Source organism: Garra rufa, chromosome 22 (assembly GCF_049309525.1).
Source record: "Garra rufa chromosome 22, GarRuf1.0, whole genome shotgun sequence".
NCBI lineage: Eukaryota > Metazoa > Chordata > Actinopteri > Cypriniformes > Cyprinidae > Garra > Garra rufa.
Genome location: NC_133382.1, coordinates 29,634,682 through 29,648,724, shown reverse-complemented (window position 1 = coordinate 29,648,724; position 14,043 = coordinate 29,634,682). Strand labels below are relative to the sequence as shown.

At 37.2% G+C, this 14,043-nt stretch overlaps 1 protein-coding gene across 3 annotated transcripts in view; it reads right to left on the bottom strand.

Annotated features, from left to right (window-relative positions):
• The window catches only part of rbfox3a (RNA binding fox-1 homolog 3a), a 533,508-nt gene that overhangs the window by 139,893 nt on the left and 379,572 nt on the right, over window positions 1-14,043 (bottom strand). The window contains exon 1 of one of the 3 annotated variants that reach the window (XM_073827725.1): window positions 9,986-10,356. The exons of the other annotated variants lie outside the window; for them this stretch is intronic. Coding sequence (XP_073683826.1) covers window positions 9,986-10,111 — 126 coding nt within the window. The 5' untranslated portion in view covers window positions 10,112-10,356. Of the gene's footprint in view, window positions 1-9,985; window positions 10,357-14,043 lie in introns of those variants that run through there. 3 annotated transcript variants of the gene reach the window in all.

The window sequence follows — 14,043 nt, the reverse complement described above, 5'->3', positions numbered from 1 at the left end:
ACTTTTGGACGTAAAAGCTATGTACCATAAAGCTGGGTAAAATGTTCTGTGACATATATACAAATTAGAGTTTCGACAATCAATTTGCAGCAGTCACAAAGGAGGCGATATGTCAGCGCGCATTTCATTAAGTTTTCCGCTTTCTTTGTTTCTCTATGGTACGCAATGAAAGGCTCTGTTAATCAGAGGCATATGTTGGATTATTTATTGCAAGCATGATAATGTCATTATTGTGCATGCAGGGCCACAGGGACCGGCTCACTTTTTGCTGTGCGTGTGTAGAACAGCACGCAGATAATGCATTCAGCAGAATTACACTAATACCAGCAAACATAAAAATCCGTCGAACAAAAATCTAAATCATTTCTGCTAGCTGGCCCTGTGGGTTAATACTACCGTGCCTAACAGCAGGTAGAGACCTGAACGAAATGAAAATATATTGCAATTAGACTAGGATTGATTAATAGACGGCCCTATATTAAACTATGCTTGACTAAGCTATACATAATTCACCAGCCGTGTTACTGAGCTTTGCTTTAGTATTGGACTGAAAATGGCTGCGGGGTTTATGTAGCGCTAATTGTTCAGCAGGTGAGCGTCTGCGCTAACAACACTGTATTGCCCTTCGGAACGCTGGAAATGAACTCATTCGTTTACAGACCACGAGAGTACAGGCTAGCTAACTAAAACCTTGTTGTAAACATACGAAAACTGGCAGCAATTAGGTCTAGCAGGGTGAAAAACACATCACGACGCTGAGGTGAAAGGGTATTGAACTTTAAATGTCAACAACAAATATCCTAATTCTACGCTATCGGTGTCAGAATGTTGACAGCTGACTGATGCGCGTGGCGAACGCTAAGGTAATTACTTACATCACTAGTAGCGTCTAACTACCGCAACCTTGTGAATGTCAGGTTGAAGACCTCTCCGTACAATCTACGATTCTCACGTCGAAGGACCTCCTGCAGACACTACACGTACAAAGTGAGCTACGCTAATTAAAAACACGTTTTCACGCTAACCTTTAAAACGCTAACCCCTGCTTTAATGGCCTTTAGATAACGTGGTACCTGTGCTATCAGGACTGCGCACCTATGTCGATCCTCACCTCACCTTTACATAGCTCTCTTTCAATTAGAGATAGCGAGAGCGAGAGCGAAAGAGGGGGGGGGAGAGAGATGACTAGCGTCTCATTTTTATGTGAGCGGAGACTTGAGGGGAGCTGTCTATAGGCCCTTAATTTACGGCGGAGCAAAAGTGGCTAAGCAGATGGAGACAGATACAGTGGGACACGAACTTCTCATACACACACACACAGACACGCGCATGCAGCTTCTGTCGTAAATTATGCTGAGCAGTGGAGAATTTATGGGGCACAAATATCTCAGTACCAGCCTATCATTTCCTAAGCACTGTCAGTGTAATTCTTTCCTTGCCTGTCTAAACACACAGATAAAGCCGGTCTTGACTACAGCAGAGACTGAGAAGAGACAGATAGACATGGTTAGAGATGGGGAGGTGGCGGCGAGGGAAAAAAATAACCATGTGGAGAGCCGGAGGAAGTGTCATATGTTCGCTAGTCTGTTAAGGAGGGCGTTCTAATTCAAATATCACAAATGCAGCTGTGACGCATTACTGTCGACGTGTTTGTTTAAAGGAATATTCCGGGTTCAGTACAAGGTAAGCTCGAACGGCAGCACTTGTGGCATAATGGTGACTACTGGCAATTAATCTTCTTTTTCTTACAATCTGTAAATGTTAAAATACATAGTACTTTTAATAACACAGCCACAAACTTGTTAACACTTTTCAACCATATAAATGATGGAAACTAATTTATAGCTTATATAAGATATCACTTATATAAGCTTTAACAGAAAAAAATATACACTTATATAATATACTTTTATTGAGCAGGGATTATGAGAAGCGACAGAATTTTATAATGTTGCAAAAACAAACCGATTTCAAATAAATGCTGTTCTTTTGAACATTCTATTTATGAAAGACTCCTTAAAAGTAATAAGAATATTTTTTGAAAATCAAAGAAATAAAAAAATGAAGTTAATAAAGCAGTGCAACTGTTTTTTTTTTTATCATTTATAATAGTAAGAAATGTTTCAAATCAGCTTTGGAATGTCACACTGATGACTGAAGCTTCAAAGGAATAAATTATATTTTATAATAAATTAAAATAGAAAAGTTATTTTACTATGTGATATTTAATAATTATTACTGTTTTTACTGTATTAAAAAAAAAAAAAAACTTTATTCAGGAAAGATTATTAGCAGTGCCAGATATTTAGAATGTTACAAAATAATTCAATTTCAAATAAATGCTGTCCTTTTGAACATTCTAATTATGAAATAATCCTTAAAAGCAATAAGAATATCAACATTTTTAAGAAATAACGTTAATAAAGCAGTGCAACTGTTTTTCTGTTTTTAACATTGATAATAGTAAGAAATATTTCAAATCAGCATTGGAATGTGACACGAATGACTGAAGCTTTACTATCAAAGAAATAAATTATATATTATAATAAATTAAAATAGAAAACAGTTACTTTACAATGTAACATATCATAATTATTACTGTTTTTATGTATTTGTTTATACTTTTATTCAGCAAGGATTATCAGAAGTGACAGATATTTATGTTACAAAATAATTCTATTTCGAATAAATGCTGTTCTTTTGAACATTCTATTTATGAGAGTATCCTTAAAAATAATAGGAATATAAAAAAATAAGAAACAAAGTTAATAAAGCAGTTCAACTGGTATGTGACACTGATGACTGTAGCTTTGCTATCAAAGGAATAGAAAATAGAAAACAGTTACTTTACTTTGTAATATTTCATAATTATTACTGTTTTCACTGTATTCTTTTATACTTTTATTCAGCAAAGATGATCAGAAGTGACAGATATTTATAATGTTACAAAAGAATTCTATTTCAAATAAATGCTGTTCTTTTGAACATTCTATTTATGAAAGCATCCTTAAAAAATAATAATATAAAAATTAAAATAAATAAAAAAATTTAAGTTAATAACGCAGCGCAACTCTTTTTAACATTGATAATAGTAAGAAATGTTTTCAAGCACAAAATCAGCATATTAGAATGCGACACTGGCGACTGAAGCCTTGCTGTCAAAGGAATAAATTATATTTTATAATAAATTAAAATAGAAAACAATTACTTCAGATTGTAATATTTCACAATTATTACTATTTTACAGTATTTAAAAAATATTTTTTATTAAAACTTTTATTCAGCAAAGATGATCAGAAGTGACAGATATTTATAATGTTACAAAAAATGTAAAATAAATGCTGTTCTTTTGAACATTCTATTCATGAAAGTATCCTTAAAAAAATAATAATATAAAAAAAAGTAAAAAATGAAATGAATAAAGCAGTGCAACTGTTTTTAACATTGATAATAAAATGTTTCTTAAGCACAAAATCAGCATATTAGAATGCGACACTGACAACTGAAGCTTTGCTATTAAAGGAATAAATTAAAATAGAAAACTTATTTTAAATTGCAATATTTCAAAACTATTACAGCTTTTACTGTTTTTTTTTTTTTTTATAAAAAAAGCCTTGGTGAGGATAAGGAACTCGCTGACCTGAAATCTTACCAACCCCAAACATTTGAACAGGCGTAAAGTGCTTTTATAAAATTTTAAGCTTTACATCTAAATTGAATTCCATTGTAAATACCTCACAATAACTTTGATTATCAACATTAACCCACTAAGTGAACCCAGCATAACCCAGAATGCACATCTACGTGCATTTAAAATATAAAAAAACTTTTAAAGCAGAAAAACAAGCAAACAAACAAACCAAAAAGTGAAAAAGCCACTTTTAAGTATTCTTCTCATACGTACCAAAGACTCCACTGATGCCAAAGGGTCTGTACACCCAATAAAAAGAGCCTCGCTCAACAAACTAGGTATGGCTGAGAGAAAAGAGAATGCTTTGAACCAGTACAGCAAAGAAATAGCAAAGGAGATGAAGGGGCGGCATTATAAATTCAGCTCTAACTTTACAATGTGAGAGATATACTCCGGGTGAACCAACGCTTAGATTTCAGGGCTTATAGAGGCTTAATGGGAAAGGTGGTCGGGGTTGGCGCATGGCGTGGGTCCTTTTGCTACCCTCCAAGTCCTGGCCATGAGCAGCGTGCAAAGTACACACACTTCGATAAAACGCCATCCAATTTATCTAGCTATTCTCCTCTCGTTGCAAAGCAGCTGAAGTACTTTGCGTGTCTGCTAAGGAAATGAAACTACCTCACACAGCTAATTAACTCGTCTTGGAGAAGCAACAGAGAGGAGACTCCAGTTGGATCGCCTCAAAAAGTCGCTCACTCGAGTCGATCTGGGGGAGGATGATCAGAAGAGGCCGTCTGAGCTGCGTAAGTGATTAAAAGAAACATAAATAAAACATAAAACGAGTGTGAATACGGCAGTAAAAATGTAGTATTTCTAACACAAGTTAACATATAAAAAATCTAAATTAATTTGAAATACTGTTTAAGCATTTTTATATGCTTAAAAACATGACCAGGCCACACTGATCAGAGAAAATGTCCCTGATTGTCCTTTCTCTGACTGTACAATTCGCATAAATAAAAGACAGCAAGTGGAACATGCTTTTTAAAGACATTTGCAACAACATGACAGTCACATGTGAAACTGAAGCACTTTGTAAGTCGTCCTTCACGAGAACATCTGCTAAATGGCGTACACATAAATTATTTGCAATACATGCCTCCGCTGCACGGCCCATGCAGAGACTTTAGACCTGAATAGGCGAATAACACCTACAGTATGTGGGCATGAATTGATCTGCGCAGCACTGATACACAGATAACCAACTACACTCCAGCCCGAAGTCCTCTAAGCATCACAGGGTCTTCAGAGATTTATTAAGATCCACCCAATGGATCTTAGAAGACCCTGGAGGACCCAGCCTTCCCGTAATTCTCACCTCTTGAGGATAACCGTGGTGCAGAGCCAGTGGCGGCCCAGCGTGCATTGCAGCAAAGCACAGAAACATCAATACCGTTGCACACTCTCAACACTGGGGCTTGTGGGGAACATCACACCATCTGCAGAGATCTAATGCAGACACGCTCACACACATGCCACAGCTCTGATGTTTCTCTCTCAATTCCACTCAAAGCAGACGAAGCGATATGATGTTTTTGATTAGGCGTAGGTTTAAGATTGTACAATTAACAAAAAGCATTTTTAAAAGTGTCAATAAAAATGTGACTGAACATATTTGGTTTCTAGATCATGATCTAATTAGTTAAAAAAAGTAGGATTGAGTTCAAGTTTTTATTTTAGAGTAATAATTGTAAAAGACGTATAAGAACCCGAGACAGGGCATTCCTTGACAAAATATAAAGATGTGATTAAAAGAAACTAATAAAACGAATGTGAATATGGCAGTAAAGTAGTATTTCTAAATGCATTGAGCAATGATCAAATATCATCTAGCATAAATTAGACACCAGGTAACATACTAAAAACCTAAATGTATTTAAAACACTAATTTCTGTTTAATAATATCCCACATTTTTTAATTCAACAACTCAAGCATTTTAATAGTTTTATATACTTAAATACATGACCAGGCCAAACTGGTCTGAGGAAATGTCCGTGGTTGTCCTTTCTCTCACTGTACAATTTGCATAAATAATGGAACATGCTTTTTAAAGACATTTGCAATGACATGCACAACATATTAAATAAAGATACATAAAGCGTTAAGTCAAATGGTTAATGATCAGCTCAGTAAAAAGAGGCTTAGAGTAAAATGACTAATTTCTCTTGTGCGCCCAATTATGGAGGAAGATAAATATGGGGATGGCTAAATAGATGCCGATGCGGTGGCCTAATAAATAACAATACAATGCATCATTAACACTAGGGCACAGTGAAGGAGAGGACTTTGGTGAATTAGCTGCATGAACTAAATAATGCGGTGCGAAATTCAAAGAAACTTTTTGCTTGATTGTGCTGATGCCCAAGAAAATAATTACGCCTTTGATTAAATCGCCAGCGCAGACCACAAATACTTTATAGGATTACTACAAACCTCACTTGAGTGCTGAAGTCATTGTGTTTTAGGAATCCGCAGGTTTTATTTCAGAAACTCGATGCCTGGAATTGATTAGCCCCATAACATGAATAATGTGATGATCCAAACAATGACATGAAAAATCTGTCGTTCTTTCCAGAATCCATAACTAATGCAGCACTAATGCACACTTCAGGTTTATGCATACGAAACATATTCCTTCAATTTAAGATGCGCAAGATTGAAGGGATGACAAGACAGAGACAAATGTTGGCACTTCGCTGGTACTGTAATCAATAATTTAGTGGAGCTGATAGATATGATATTTTAATGAGTTCCAGGGCACTTCACATAACTGAGAAAACCTATAAAGAGTGTTTTCATTTAGTATTAATATGAAAATGCTATGTTCACGTTACATCAATGCAGAGCAGCGTTGTCTGGGGGAAAACACTCCCCAGTGTTGTGAACACAGAAGTCGCACAACCGCGCTACGATGCTCTCAGATCACGTACCTATTTCCTATAATAACCTGCTTTTAATCTCAGGAGTATTTAAACTTGTTTGATTAGTCGTCCACCACCCACTTTTTTCTCTTAAAACACATATGCACAAATGAAGTCCTACCTCTAATGAGTAAAACTAATTTTGTACGAGGTGATATAAAAGGATCCCTTGAATTCAAAACAAAACACATTTCTTTTCCAGCACAATCCCATCTGTACGAGCAGCACATTAATTTGATCTTATCAGATGTGTTTAAGAGTAGAAGCAGGCTAACTACAATACCGTTAGCAAAACAATTACCTATTGATACGCTGTATTGATACAGCCGGCTATACAGATTCATCCTCATTGCGGCTGTCGTTAATTTGCACTTGCAAACCAGAAATAAAACGAGACTAACATCTGCTTTAGTGCAGTGGCCATCAGCTGATCCATATTCCCAGGGGTTTCGCCTCCATTTCCAAGCCATTATGTCATCGGCTATTGACAAGCGAGTGTATGCTGAGTTACACTCATAGCGAGAGTTGAGTGAGTCCGGTGTGCGTGTTTCAAATATCTGATCATCGTTAGCAGGGGTTGGTGTCACTCAGCAGCAAGTCTTCAGGGAGGAATATCTCTCCCGTGCAGCACGGCTTCAACCACTCCCTACGTTTCTGCTCACACTAGCCCACCCGTCCAATTATATCTCATTGTGGCTGAGCATTCATATCCCTCTCAATCCTCTCTCATTCATGGATTTCATTTTCCCACACCTTCCTCTTCCTCTCTTTAATGTTTCCATTCTTGTTACTCCATCTACCTCTTCTCTGGCTGTTTTCAAAGCTGGCTTTATTCCTCTCTACAGCTCTAGACATGCGAGAGACCACCTGCAGCAGAGCAGGTGAAGCTTTTGTGCTGACAATTCAACATGTGAAATACACACAACGCTTTCTTCGTCTCTATACGTGTGCGTGTGTGTATTTTGGAGTTATACTTGCAAAATGACTTCGACCACTGCTAGAAATGACTAAAAACTCACTAGAGAATACACTTCTAATATTCAGCTCCATGGCTCAGGAGAAAATCATACAATAGCGAGAATTGTTTAACTATCCTGAGCATGGGTAAAGATTTTCGGTCCTCTAGGGAAGGAGAGATGCTTGCACAAGCAGATTTACTGCTCCGTATTGACTCAAGACTTGAGAACCAGCCTCTGCCGCAATAAAAGGAGAGGGAGGGAATCGTATCCAGCCAAATTTAAATTAAATGTAGATAGAGGTCACGTTTGCTAAAGAAAGAGAGAAGAATGTAATGTCGAATATGTTTTTCTTTCATATCTGTGAAATATCCAATCTTTTTTTTTTTTTTTAAACGCTCACTTGACATCACTGACAGTCCTTTTTATTTTCAACACCAGACTGTATCAAACAAAAGCGGTTTGATGTTTAAATGAGGTTACAGAACAAGCTACTCAACTACAAACACGTTCTGCCTCTGCAATTGTTTTGTTCTGCAACTCCACACCGTGTGAGAAAACACACTGCTTGCTAAAAAATTACCTGCATGGTGCTACGGCTCAAACTTTTGCTATTAAGCGCAAAACAAAAGCGGTGTGGATCCCTAGTTAATTCCTAATCCAATGAAAACAGACAGTAATGCAGCTAAACAGCATTTACCAGTGCTAGTGCATGCAGTCAGTGGCCAAAACACACTCACACTACACACACACACACACACGGATGCATGACACAAATTAAGTTCAGAGACATGCTGTTCATTATGTTAAAAACAAGGATCGTGTGTGTTATTGTAATATTTTTAACAATATTTGTAGACATTAAAATGCCTTTGAGTGAATATATAAGAGACATGATTTAAAAAGAAGTGTGTCTAATTAAAAAAACTGTACAATAGTAAGTTTACTTTTTGTAAAACACACTTTTGTTTTTGAAGCACACAAAGAAGTTTCCCTTAACTATTTGTATTTTTTAAAGCATAGACTGCAGTCTGAGATGAGACACAGGTGAGGAATCCGACACGAAAGAACGAAGAAACAAATCTTATTACAATTCACAATCTACAAGATGTGACGTGCCGTGTGTGGCTACCATTTCAGCAGGTGAATAAAAGCAAAGAAAGGCAAAAGGAATAACGAATGGGATCCTGTAGAATCCCTGAGGGTGTGATAACTCTTTCTGAATCTGTCTGTATTATTTGGAAGTGAGTCATACTAAATTTGATAGATGGGAACAAGTCTGCGTTTCATTCATTTTTTTTAACTCGAGTTCAGAGAAAAAAAAAAATCTGAAATCGCAGTAGCAAAATAACAATACTGAAACTGAAACAAACCCCTGCTAGCGCCTCAAATGCGACGAGCCCGATATGACAGATATTTGAGAGACGTTTCTCACAGCTAATCAATTACGGGTGTACACAAAAACAAGCCCTGACATCTTGTCGATGACATCTGTTCAAAATCAGATGAGGAATTATGAGGACGCTCAAACGCGCAAGCATTTACAGGATGAATTCTTAAATGCGCCTTATTTGTATGCACAGACACACATGTACACACAGAGCGAACGGCGCTGGGACAGCAGAGGCCCGGACAGCTGGTGTTGTGTGTGTGTTTGCCGGGACAGCGACTGTTAAGGTGATGAGTGAGGAGCGATTTGGTAGCAGCATGAGGCAGGTTATCTCTCAACAGCCTTATCATTCTTTATATCTGAGCAATAACACACCGTCTAGAGGAAAGCAGCAGCCTGCCATCGCACACACGCTGCCCGTAGTAAAGCACACACGCGGCCAAAAACAATCAGCGCAGCCCCTCACGTGCCACACAATTTCCAAGCACCTTCAGAAAAGTCAGCCAACCCCCATTTACTACAACGGACTAATTCAGTGACATCTGTCTACATTCGGCCAGTGAGCGGCTCGCAAAAAGCAGAGACGCATTCACACAACTTCTGAATGCAATTCAACTGATTCAGTCAAACTTGAATGAAAAAACACAGTTTGAATGGAGGAAGTGATGTGTGATTGACTCCGGATACAAAAAGGTTATATATAATCATAAAAAACAAAAATAATTAAAAAAACAACGAAAACAAAAAAGACACTGTATACACTAAAATAGATACAAGCAAAAAAAAAAAGTTTGTATAGTATGTGGAATAACTGTCGTATAAAAGCAAAACTGACACTGCAAAAACTCACAGCATGAATGAAAAGATGGGAACGGAGAAGGATGACCCCTGCCGAGGGCTTTGAGGGAGGAGGGATATGAGGAGGAGGGGGTGAACACAATGCTAGCACGTGTCACCCGCAAGTAGCAGACGAAGAAGAAGTGGAAGGAAGAGCGAGCGCAAGACGGAGGATCGGGATTGCCTTACCTCGGGTAGGTAGAGGAACGCAGGGGGACACTGTAGAGAGTGAGTTAGCATCCCTGAGCCGGAGAGCAGAAGACAGCCTGTGTTGGCCATTGAGCACAGCATGTGGTAGCGGGACGTTTTGCGCATTAAGCTGGGAGATCCTCTCTCTCTATCTCTCCCTCTCTCTCTCTCTCTCTCTCTGAAACCCTCACTCTGCCTCTACTCCTTCTTCTTCTTCTTCTTCTTCTTCTTCTTTGTTTTGTATATAGAAGCAGAAGTCTTTTTGATTCTGTCTGGCTCTCTTTTGTTTGCTGTTCTTTCTCTGGACTGTTTCTTTTTCTCAGCTGTTCTGGAGGTGGGCTGAACGCGGGCGTGCGAGTCGTCTGAATGGTCCTGGGCCCTCTGTCATCAAGGCTCGGCTGCGCACTTTCACTTACACTCTTACACACGCACACACACATACGGAAGCCAATGTGAGCCCTCGGAGAGAGAAAGGGGAGGTTCTGCTCGAGCGAGGGAGAGCAGGAGGAGGGGGAGGAAGGGAGAGATGCTGAGAGGGAGGAGGCAGGAGTTCCCGGGGGTATTCAAAGATCAAACAGACCCACTGTAGAAAATGAAGGGAATGTATAATGACATCACAACAGCTGATCTCGGCCATTAATTGCAGATCTCCGCAGCCACGCGCTTGCCGCTGTCTTGCTCGTGTAACGGAGGAGACGACTCGCAAAACATTTGATTTGCGTTTGATTATCTTTTCATTAATTATTCACTGTAATCATTAGACTTCCTGTAAGGACACCTGAATATTCGACTTGCGTTTAAAGGGGTTTATTAGTAACAATACTAAACAACAATTATTCAATAATTCAAGGTGATCAAAGGTGATGGCCGCCAATGCCAGAGTCTTGTTCCAAGGCTGTGAAGAGTGAAACAGCCCTAGGCTGGACTGGGATATGCATTGGGTTCATTTAGGGTCTTTGGGGGGTTGATCTATTTCCCTTTGGATGCAGACACACCAGATGTGCCCCCATTATGGGGGAGCAAACCCCCACCGATGCACCGCACTACCACAGCCAAAACACAACCATGCAACCCATCTACAACGTCCTTTGGTGGACCTTTATTGCTATTGAGTCTTTTTTTTCAATTCGGAGGAAAATATATAGTGTTTGGAATGATGTACGAGAGAGAGAGAGAAAGGAAACAACTTTAGGTTTGTTTTTGGCAAAGGATGGAAGAGACAAGCACAGCATCACTTTTGATTATTGTTTTGATTTTAGCATAAAAAACTCTGACCTTACATTGAATTCTGATTTATTGATCTCTCAGGTAAGAGTTATAATGTGTGGTTTGTACAGTAAGTCTGCTTTATGGTTTTCTTAGTAATTAGATTGTAAATTATGGTCTACGTGCTGTGAATTTCGGTTGGAAGTGAAAGTTTTCAGAGCACAAATAATTGACTGTGATTTAGCAGAATCAATTTACTAAATTATTGTTATTTAAAAAAAAATACTAAAATAATAAATAAAACAGTTTTGTATATAGTGTAAAATTTGAACAAACACTAATAAAAATTGGTAACACTTTACGATAACATGAGTTAAGTACAATAGTTAACATAAACTAAGAATTAACAGTACTTCTACAACATGTATTAATCTTAGTTAATGTTAATTTCAGCATTTACTAACACATTATAAAAATCACAAGTTGTGTTTGTAAGCATTAGTTAATGCATGTGAACTGACATGAACAATGCATGACAGTAATTTTTTTTTAGCTGTAATAAATGTGTAATAAATGTATTTTTTCATTGTTAGTTCATGTAAGTTAATCTATTAACTAATGTTAACAAATGTATTGTAAAGTGTTACCAAAAAATGTATAATTTTTGGAACTAAATATCAAATTTGTTATTAATTTTACAATTCATCATGCCAACTTGAAAAAACATTACAATCTCACAAAGCAAATTTGTATTAATTTATTTTGTAATTAATTTATGCCCACCTGACAGTTCAAACTATTTGCTAAAATCTTTTTTTTTTCTTCAGTCAAATAAGAGCTATTTAAGAGAATAACAAGATTTTTTTTTTCATTTGAGAGCTGCTTGCTAATAAATCGTCCCAGACTGTAAAAGACAGTTCAGCCTGTGCAAATGATATACATTTTTGACTAAACATCACATTTTTACTTACTTTAATAATTTACTAAATTACAAGCCATCAAGCCAACTTCTTCCCCTCTCCACAAAAGAAAGCAATACATCTACACAAAGCAATTTTTATTAAATGTATGTCCACCTAACAGTTCACATAATTTGCAATCTTTTTTTTTAAATAAAAGTATGAAGAACCAGAGACAATAACAGTTTTGGTTGTTATTATTATTATTTTAGAGCATTACTTTCTGACAAATCATTGTAGTCAGCAAATGATGGTTCAACCTGTACAAATGATATCATTTTAGCAAGTGAGTATAGCTGTGATTAAAAATGTCTGAACTGATCAAAATGTGCTTGAAGAATATCCTGGTGTGTAAGCAAAATTGAACAGATATACCAGATTTCAAAGTAAAAATGTATCTTCATTTAATACTGATGAAAGTCTTAGATATTAAGCCCCTCACTAATGACTCTCACTAACACATAAATCTCTTGTAGGCACGTAGTGAACGCAGTTATCTTTACCACAGAGAGCGCTAGTGTGGTTGAAAGTGTGTACACTCTTACAGTATGTGAATAAACCTCTTTTTATAGTTTAAATTAGATGTGATCGCATAGTTCCACAGATGTTTTGCCAAATTAAGGTGAGGAAACAAATCTTTGCGGCTTCTTTTCATTCTGCTCTTTTGTCTTAGAGTGCTGTCACTACCCTGTTAACAGTGCTAATAGAAACTGATGAGACATTAGCTTTAATGAGCTGAGTGAGCTAAAGAAATAAAGATGAGTTCACTAGACAGTCATTTTCACTAAAGCTAACTCTGACCATAATACCAGTGGACAACCACAAACACTCATTAGCATTAAAGGTCTCTATGCCCATTTCTAGTCTACACTCATAACGGTCAAGTACTAAAGGAGAGACTAATACAGTGTTACTATGAGTGAATCTGTCACTAATAGATAAACCTTCTTGACAGAAGCTAAACTGTTGCTCACCTTGTGGAATTATGATTCTTTACATGCTGCATGTCTGAAAAATACATTACAGTATTTGCAAACAAAGAACATGCTTCTGAATTCATCTACACGCATGATGGATAAACATACTATCGAGTAAAACCGGAATATGTTATAGCATGGATTTTTCACACTGCCATTTCTACAAGCTCCATTTGCAGCCGTATAGACACTCAATCAGCTGGGACAACTGTAAGATCCCTGTTGGCACAGAAACATCAGTGCGGATGAGCGTAATGACATAAGATTTCAGAGTGTATCAATCAAAGCGTGCACCGCTACTTCAAAGCCATTCAGGTGCTGTGACTACTCTAAAACACACCCCTCCACCAGTTACAACAAATCACTAGCAATCACAGAAAGTAGATTGTGGATGTGAGCCAGGATGGGTTATGCATTTCGATTTGCTTTCCTCTTATTTATGAATCCATGCATCCCACAGGAAATAAAAACACACAAATGTCAACTCTTTAAAGGGATATTTCAGCCTAAAATGAATTCTGTCATCATCTACTCACCCAAACCTGTATACTCCAAACAACATCGGATCACATTGACTTTCATTGTATGGACCAAAAAGAGGGGTTAAATTTCAATTTCATAAATGTCTAAATAGCCAGGTTTCCATTCAAAGTTGCGAATTTAACACATGCGCAAAATTTAAATATTGTGTAAAACATTTGCGAATAAGTCAAATGAGTCAAAAAGAATTAAATCGTCACTTCCTTATAAACTGGCACCAAATATCACTAAGAAAAGTAGAAGAAACCACTGAATATAATAGGTTTATGGCTGTTGTTTGGAAATGCAGTTATGTAAGACAGTTCTGGGAGGCAATTATAGAAATATTTTGACAACAGACTTTGCTTGGGCATTTAAGAATAAACATAATATTTCA